The sequence below is a fragment of the Vombatus ursinus genome, unplaced genomic scaffold (assembly GCF_900497805.2).
Source record: "Vombatus ursinus unplaced genomic scaffold, bare-nosed wombat genome assembly UNPS02014769.1, whole genome shotgun sequence".
Taxonomy (NCBI): Eukaryota; Metazoa; Chordata; class Mammalia; order Diprotodontia; family Vombatidae; genus Vombatus; species Vombatus ursinus.
The window spans coordinates 274,074-282,957 of NW_020954547.1; the positions used below are offsets into that span (position 1 = coordinate 274,074).

General features: G+C 41.5%; 1 protein-coding gene across 7 annotated transcripts in view; it reads right to left on the reverse strand.

The window, feature by feature from the left end:
• PTBP2 (polypyrimidine tract binding protein 2) overlaps window positions 1-8,513 on the reverse strand; it is a 113,898-nt gene extending 105,385 nt beyond the window's left edge. For 3 of the 7 annotated variants that reach the window (XM_027862613.1, XM_027862612.1, XM_027862611.1), the window contains exons 1-2: window positions 8,378-8,512; window positions 6,462-6,492 (exon numbers count right to left, since the gene is read on the reverse strand). In XM_027862613.1, coding sequence (XP_027718414.1) covers window positions 6,462-6,492; window positions 8,378-8,385 — 39 coding nt within the window. In that variant the 5' untranslated portion in view covers window positions 8,386-8,512. Of the gene's footprint in view, window positions 1-6,461; window positions 6,493-7,373; window positions 7,597-8,377 lie in introns of those variants that run through there. The other 4 variants (XM_027862615.1, XM_027862610.1, XM_027862616.1 and 1 more) reach the window with 2 other exon arrangements.
• Between the last annotated feature and the right edge of the window lie 371 nt (window positions 8,514-8,884).

Below are 8,884 nucleotides of genomic sequence, written 5' to 3' on the forward strand. Positions count from 1 at the left end.
AAATCCAAGAAGAATAACTGTTCCACTAAAAAAGCATATTGCAGATAAAGCGTTACTCAGTAATGGTTGCAAAATTTATATATAGATTTATATTGGGAGAATGCCACAGCAGAGGTTCTGGCTAGTAAAAGCAAGAGAAGGACGAAGAGGTAACGAATGGAACAGTATTGATGGAGAACTACCTATTAAGAGGATAATGACTAGGCGGCGGGGGACAAAATGGGCAGATGAGATAGAAGCCCATTCACTTGGGCTTCCATGACTTTAGCTACACAATTATTCCCTACAATATCTTTCCCTTTATTTTCATTTTTACTACATTAACAAGTTCATGTTTTAAAAAAAAAAAACAAAACTTAAGCACATGAAGTTTTCTTCATGGTTCCCATCCAAAGCAACACTTGGTATAATTTTAAGGAAATCAGAAAGACCAACTTGACCAAAGGACACCAAAGGGATCTTTCAGTACTAAATTATGGAATGAAAAGCTGAAAGCCAGAGATTCTCTAGAGTATACAAGAGCTTGGGATGTGGATGTATGTTCCTAACAGGAAAACCGTGCAGAAATAAATGGGGGAGGGCAGCTAGGTGGCGCAGCGGATAGAGCACTGGCCCTGCAGTCAGGAGGACTCGAGTTCAAATCCAGTCTCAGACCAGACACTTGACACTTATTAGCCGTGTGACCCTGGGCAAGTCAACCTCCAATTGCCTCATTAAAAAAAAAAAAGACAGAAAGAAAGAAAGAAATGGGGGACAGGCTCAGGTATTTGTATTCCTCATGAAACAGAAAAGCTGTGCAGAAGGTGACAGTCAAGAAGGTTGGATCTGAAGGGTTAAGGGGAAGGAGGATCAGTGTGTTGTCATTACAGATTTAAAAGATATGTCTGATACTGGTCAGGAAAATCCAGTGTGGTATACAATTCAATTAACTGGTCCATGAGACTGTGCAACAATGATATGGAATCTTTCCCCAGTTCCCTTAGGAAACAATACATACTTATCACAGTATAAAAAAAAAAAAAAAACAATCAAAACAAATTGATTCAACATATGCTATGTGCTAAACTCTGTGCTAAAGACTGAGGATATCCTCTAAAGAGCCACCAAGTGTTTTTCCATAAGAGGAGGTATCATTCCCCCACCCTACTCAAACTCCAGTGGCTCCTTATTGTCTATAAAATATTAAGTCTTTTCTTCTTACACTTACCCTATTATTCTTCTACACTCTTTCCTAAGAAAGCTTTCACAGTCACAGTCACTAAGTAGTTAATTAGTATATCAACCTACCTTTAACTTTCTCCATCTGCCAAATCAAGATTTCTTAATGTTCCAGTGATCATTTCTAGGATATCTCCTAACAATATTAAACAAGGTTATGAGAAGCCCTCGACTTCCTAGTAGTGTTATAAGACTTGCCTTCCCCTTTTTGTCCTACTTGGGGAATTGAGGAATTATTTTTTGATTCCCAATTCACCAGAGCTGAACTGTCCTGGAGAAAGAAGAGTCACATAACAAAGCACTATAAAATGGAACTTCTATAGCCGATCTCTCACTGGCTCTCTCCTTCTAAAAGCTCACTGAAAATACCATTAACAGCTGTATCTCCCAAGGATGCTGTTGGCAGCAATCCCAAGGAGACCCACCTCTGGTACCTACCTTGTGTATTCTGGAGGCTTTAATCTGTCATCAAATATATTCAATTATGAGAAATAGGATCTATCCCAGGCCATTTAGATAACATCACAGTTACTCCACAGATATTCAATTGCCTCTCCAACAAGAAGTCCTTAAGGCCTGAACTTCTGTTTCCATTGTATTGTCAAAAGAGGCAAAATACAGTATTAACCATCTTCACTATCCTAAATTCTCTATCACATAATTTTTCCTGGAATTCTCTTCATGACTGTTTTGTATCTTTCCCCCTAAACCCCACAGAGCTCCTCCTGAATGAAATGTAATGAAAAGAATAATGGATTTGAAAATCTAAAGACTTGGGTTCTAGTCTCCACTTTACCAGTTAACAGTTTAGAAGGTTGACCATGGGCAGGTCATCTATTTCCTCCTCTTTAAGAAAGTACTGACGCCCACCCCATCTTGATTTGAAGCTCAAAATTAAATGACATTTGAAAAAGAGTTTTAAAAATGGTAAAGTGCTATATATGCCTCCATTACCAACTTTAACCCTGAATTCTACTTACTTCTGTTTGACTTCCTGGCTGTAATCAACCTCAAACATGCCAATACCAAGAGATTAGGAGGGAGAAAATTAATTCATCTATACTTTTCAAGTTTCAAGTTTGCCATCAAAGACACCTAACTCCTTTCACTCTTAACTTGAATACAAGATCAGAATACTTTGCATGTGGGAAGATGCTTTTAGCAGATAGATACAAACTTCTGCACCTGAAAGCAAAAAGCATATCTACAGGAGTCTGACACATTACCAAAAAAAGGGAAAATATTACTGGCATTATGCCTAAGCATGCTGTTCATGGAAAGTCTTTGGAATGTCCATTTATTCATTTTATAATTAGACACAAAAATGTATTCAACTTTGAGAATTTCTCACTTTAACCATCTCAAATGCAAATTAATGTGGAAATAACCAAAAAGATTCCATAAACATTAGAAATTATCAGCAACCTACAATGAGTAATTTTCTTTGGGGAAAAAACTTGTATTTAACTAAGTTATTCATGAAAGGAAGGTTTATTCACTTGTAATTCACTTTTAAGTGAATTTTATTCACTTTTAAGCACTTTTAATAATTTTACTGGACTATGAAGAACAGAATCATTAAATTTGCTAGAATCTGCCAAATACTGATTTTTCTGAAATAGCAAAATAGTAGTATTACAAATGAAAGCCCAAATAGCTTTACTTTGCAAATGTAATTTACAAAAATAAAGAATTAAACAAGTCTGTCCTGACGAAACTCAGCATATCTGTAGTATACAAACATAGAGATTTTTGTTTCTTATTCCACAACTCCAACCTCCTCTCAACTCATGTAAAGGAAAGTCATCTAAGAAATGAGGGCACAACGGTTAGACCAAAACTACAAAAATGTAAAGAAAAATGTTATCTTAGCAAATTTTCCACAGCTGTAAAACAGAGGCACTACACCTGTAAAGAATTAAACCTGGTCTTAATTATTCAAGCATCTATATTATCAAAGGTAAAAACCTGAAGCAAAAAGGATTAGGAACTAATTTTGATATTTTATTTGCTTATTTTCCACCAAATTTCAATTACAGGAAGCTAATATATGCCAAGTATAACTTCAGTTTTAGAGACAATATATTAATAAACATTTTCTCACACTACTTTGACCACTCATTCTAGATCTTCTGTGTTGGATTCTCCTGCTCTATTAGCTGTGGCCATCCCTCAAACCTCAGATTCAGGTCTGTCTAATATTCTATTTGTTCCCAAAGGTCACCTTGCTATACAGTAAATCCTATGTATGTATTTCTCATATATAAATTGAGGAGTTTGGATTAGATGACCTCTAAGGTCTCTTACTACCCCAAATCTATGGTCCTTTTATTTTAAACCTTAATCTCTGTTTCTCCAAGTTTAAATTACATGTAGTACAACTCTTCTTAGGTAATAGCTAACCGCCACCTAAAATATGTCCTAAATGGAAGCCATTAATTTATTCCACTTTCAGCAAAGCCATTAACTTTTGCATTCTCCAGATTCCAATTCCTAGAATCATCTTTGATCCCTCTCAACTTTATCCTCCCTCATTTACAAGAATGCATCACTACTGCACTGGTGAACCTCTTTATATTTACTCAACTCCATCATTTACTCTCTATACTCACAAATACAACCTACTTCCAAACCTTATTCCTCGCCATGTCTCCAGTCTCTTCACCTAATCTATCAAATTGCAGCAAGAATGATCTCCTTCAAGGCTCACTTTGATCATGAATGTCGCAGTCTCAAATCTCTGATATAGATCCCTACTGCTCCCCTTCTTCAACTCCTCCCAAACAAGTTAGAAATGCTGATTTATAGGGCTTTATGATCCTTAGTGCTCACTCTATCTTTCCCCCTTATTTTTTTTCCTTAATTTTATATTTTACTTTTACCCCTTATTAAAATCTGTCATGTCCATCTTCTCATAGGAGGCAAATCTATTTGCTCCATGCAGGATACGCTTGAACCTTTCCATCTTCTAGTAAATTCTATGTCTATGCACCCTCTCCCAACACATCCTTCCTCAAATCTTATCTATTCCCTCTTTCAAAGTTTAGTGCAAAATTCTTTCATGAAGAACATTCAGATTAGTTTAAAAAAAAAAAGCAAATTTCACCCCAAAACCTTCAATGAATGCCAAATTTTTTTATAATTGTCCTCATTTCAAATACTTGGTATACATGGCATATACAAAGTATGACTACAATGCAATGAGACTCGTTAAACATAACATTGCTTAAACATACAAAGAAATGTTGCCCTTCAAGCAGACACAGTGAAAGATGATTTTCACTGATGTTGCTCACTGTTCAAAAACATTATTAGAACTTTTGTGAGATCCAAAGCCAGGAAGACCTATTACAAATCTAGCCTCTGGGCAAGTCATTTAACTTCTCAATGCTCAAGGCAAACTCTCCAACAATATGAACTGCAGAAGGTGACAACTTGCATTGATAGAGGGAGTTTTCCTCACCAAGAAGTTCTCTATACCAATAAAATAACAGGTCTAGTTTCTATCCTTATACTTTTGGGAAATGTTTTAAGAGTTACTTAACATGCCTCACAAGAAAATTATTATTTTATAGACGAACATATTTTAGACCAAAAAAGATATTACTGTATTTCATCACCCACCTTATTAAGACTTAGTCCTGAAAAACTTTTGCCTGTTTCCACGAATCAAATTCATCTTTAAAGAGATATTTGCTACCCTTGAGGATAATCCCAGGGATGGCAAAGAATATAATCCTTAGAAAGGTTATGCTATCATTTTGCACAACGGCAGCATCATCAAAATAAATATACAGGTAACTTAATAATTTGGATGAATCAATTCTACCATGTTGGTTAAAATTTGGCAGGATCTATTCATATTCCTTGGGCATAAAGATCTAAATATTTCCATTCAAAAGCACTAGATTTGAAACCAGAAAATTTTAACCATTTACTGAGGAATGGAGTCACATTCTTTTTTATAAGTACTCTGCTAAACTGCTGCTACTGGTAGCCTCCATTCCTAATTACATGACCAGGAAGTTGAGGCCAGCTTCCAATTCAAACAAACTAAGAGAAAGAGTGAAACAGGTAGACAACTTATCTCTTCTTCCTCCCACTCCACCATTTCAATCAATTCTAGAGGTAAGCTGCTGACAGGAAGATAATCCTAACAAAAACCTCAAAATAAATTACAAAGTCTACACAGGCTTATGTTTTTGAGAGAGTTGTTTATGTTCTTGCTTCTGTCATTAGTGTTCATGTACAAATACATATACCCAAGAGTTCATTTATATTTGCATGTGTTTATCTTAGCTACTAAATTCTAAATTCTTTTTTGGCTGAAGCTTCTTTCTCAAATGTGTAACACTGCTTGATAGAACTATAAGACAGATTTTCTTTGAGGAGTATCCCTATCCTGCCTGACCTGGGAAGGTTCTTCCCCCGTAAGCTCCTGGGGCTCACTATATTGGTGCTGAATTTAATGCAGACATCCCATTGGCTTTATCACTACTGCAGCTCAGAATTCCCAACTCAAGAGATACATCCACCTGACCTCAGCCTCTCCCAGTAGCAGGGATTACTAGCATCCTGGCAAGTCAGCATTTTTAAATTAAAACAAATGTTAATCAAGTTTTCAAATGTACAAAACACTTTATACCATAAAGAAACCCAAACAAATGATACTGACCTTCCTTTTTAAGTCAAACAAGCTTCAAATCTAAATGTCAAAATCACAGTTAACTTCTGAACTTCGCTGTGCCTTAAAAATATTCTATTCCTTCTTTGTAAAGAAGGCTAATAAAATGGTTTTCAATGTACTTTACTTGTTGAGAATAACAAGTTATCCTAAAGTTAATTACAAAAAATTTCTTTTAAGTCTTGAGAGTACTGGAATTATAAGTTCTTCATCATGGTGCATTACCAACCCTAGAATTGTGGGAAAAGTGCTTTCAAATGAGTTGTTAGTTGTCAAACTTAATCAGTACTTTAGTTCATCCTTCCCCTATGAACTCACAAAATGATCAAATAATGAAAACTCGTAACTTCTCAAAAATAAATTAGACTTAAATTTTCTTATTTAAACATCTATATAAAACCTTTTGGTTAGTTAAGTTTTATCATAGGTCTGCGTAGTTAAACTGTGTTCTTAAAATGATCAAATAAAAACTGCTTGTAAAAGAAAAATAATGTATTTCAACGACACAACAAAATAACTAATTTCACATTAGTAATTTTCATCCAAGTTCACATCCTACCTTCACTCCAACTGCAACATCAGTGACAATGCTGTAAAGGAAAATTTAAAGGCTTTAACATCTTGATAGTCTTTCATAAATTAGCATCATAATTACCTTTTTAAAAATTTCTACACATAATTTACAATTCATATGAGTTTCAAATTTTTATTACACAGGCAAAAATTAGATAAAAACAGATGGGGAGAAGCAATCATTTTCCAGTACAACTATAAATCTGGTTCACTAGATAGAGATCACTTTTAAGAAGTAGACAGAAGTTTTACTAATGACTCAATCAGGCTAGTGTCTTTGGGTGGGATGCTTTATTGACAAAACAAACTACAGAGATATTCTGCATTACTCTATTAAAACACACATAACTTTCTGCTTTTAAAAAAAAAAACATTAAATCAATGTGTAGTATGATTGAAAAAGCACTGGGATTCATGAGCTCTAGGATCTAATCCCAGCTCTGCAACTCACTCCCTACTTTACTGCATAACCTCAGGCTAATCACTTAATCACTCTAGGCCTCAGTTTCTTAATCTGTAAAATAAGATTGAATTGGATGATAGCATAAGGTCCCTCCTAGCTCTAAAAATAATTACATTAATACCCTCATCACTTAATATCTAAGAAATAACTTCAGAGGCCTAACCAAAGCAAACTTTTTCCTTATGTAACTCTACCCCAAGGAAATTCCTTTACTACCTTGTCTGACCCCAAAGAGTGTTTCCTTGGTTCAAAGGCACTTCGCCACTCAAAAGAGAAAAATGGGCCCCACAAATTTCTGTCACTGAGGACCACCCTTCTACAAAACCACTAAGTGATTTTTCTCCTCACATCCTCTACCAACTCAAGTCTTGGAGCCTTCTGGGGTCTACAGAAGACACAAAGCGTGAGACAGTAGAAATAGTGTTTCCTTTCAACCTTGGTCGCTGCCTGAGTGGGGGTGACACGGGTTCTCCAGGAAGCCACACTTTTCTGAAGAGGTCAATTCGCCATCAGCTCCCATAAGCTGGCCGTGTGTTGACTCTCCCAAGGCTGGAGGGCCCTTGCCTACTCTATGACTAATTGCTTGCTGCAAACCCTCTCCTTTCTCGGAGAAGCTGATTTCTGGGCGCCCTTTGGCCTAGCCTGGGATGTGCCTGGGCGCTCCTACAAAAGCATTTTTTTTTTTGGCGGTTTCCCACCCCCCCCGCCCCCCCCCCAGACCCGGGTGAAAACAAAGGAGTCTGACATCTGCCCTCCCCCTCCCCTGCTCCGCTCTCCTCCGCGCCGCTCTCCCCTCCTCCTTCCTCCTTCCCTTCCTCCCTCCCTCCCTCTCTCCGCCCGCCTCCCGCCCCAGCTCCCCGACACGCCGCTCTGGAGCTCGGCGGCAGAGGCGGTGGCGGAGTCGGCCCAGCTCCCTCCCGGCCGCGGGCATCTCCCTGCAGGCGAGCGGCGCTGCGGGGCCTGGCTCGGGGAGGACGGATGGCCGCGCCTCCGCCCCCACCCCCACCCCCAGCTCAGGCCTCGCACGCCGCGCCAGGCCCGGGCCGCTCCCCGAGGCTGCGGGGCCCCACGGGTCGGGCCGGGGCTGGCGGCAGCCTCCCTCCCTCCTCCACCACCGCGGCCGCCCGCCCAGCCCTGAGGGGCTCCCGCCCCACGGGCGCCGCGGCGTCCCGCCGGGGCCTGCTCGGCCCCAGGCTAGCCCCCTCCCCGGCCCGGCCGCCCCCAGCCCAGCCCGCCCCAGGGAGGAGGAGGAGGAGGAGGAGGGGTGTGTGCTATAGGGCGGGGGGAGGCTAACGGCAGCCCGGTCCGGGGAGGGGCAGCCGCAGGCACTCTGGCCAGGGCCCCGCCGGAGGGGGGATGGAGGGAACCCCGGGGCAGCTCTGGGCCCCGCGTCCTCCCGTCCCACCCGCCGCCAAGTCCGTGCTGGCCGGGCTACGTACCCGTCCATTGCCGAACTGGACAAAGCTCCGCTGAGAAGGACCGAGCGGCGCAGCCAGCGAGACACACTAGCAGCGAGAAAATGGCGGCCGCGGCCCGACGGAAATTGCCGAAGGTGCCGGAGCGCACGGGCCAGCGAGAGGCGACGGCGGAAAGAGCCGAGCGGAGCGCGACAGGGCCGGGCAGCTGGGGCGGGTGGGGGTGGGGGTGGGGTGGGGTTGGGGGGGGGAAGCAGCGGCTCCGCGGCGAGGAGGTGGGGGAGTGGGCGCTGTCGCTGCCGCCGCCGCCGCCGCCGCCGCCGCCTTCGCCACGCGCGCACTAGGGTCCCGCCTCCAGCCCCTCCGCCCTCTGGGACTGGGCCTCCTGGTACGAAGCTTCTCTGCGTCTGGAATTCCCTTCATAGTTCTGAGCATAATAGCAGGTTGCAGCGCTGGGCGGGATGCTGCCCCAGCACGGGCCCACCCCCAGAGGTTTTCAGGAGAAAGGAGCAAGAATCACCTGCAGCCGCT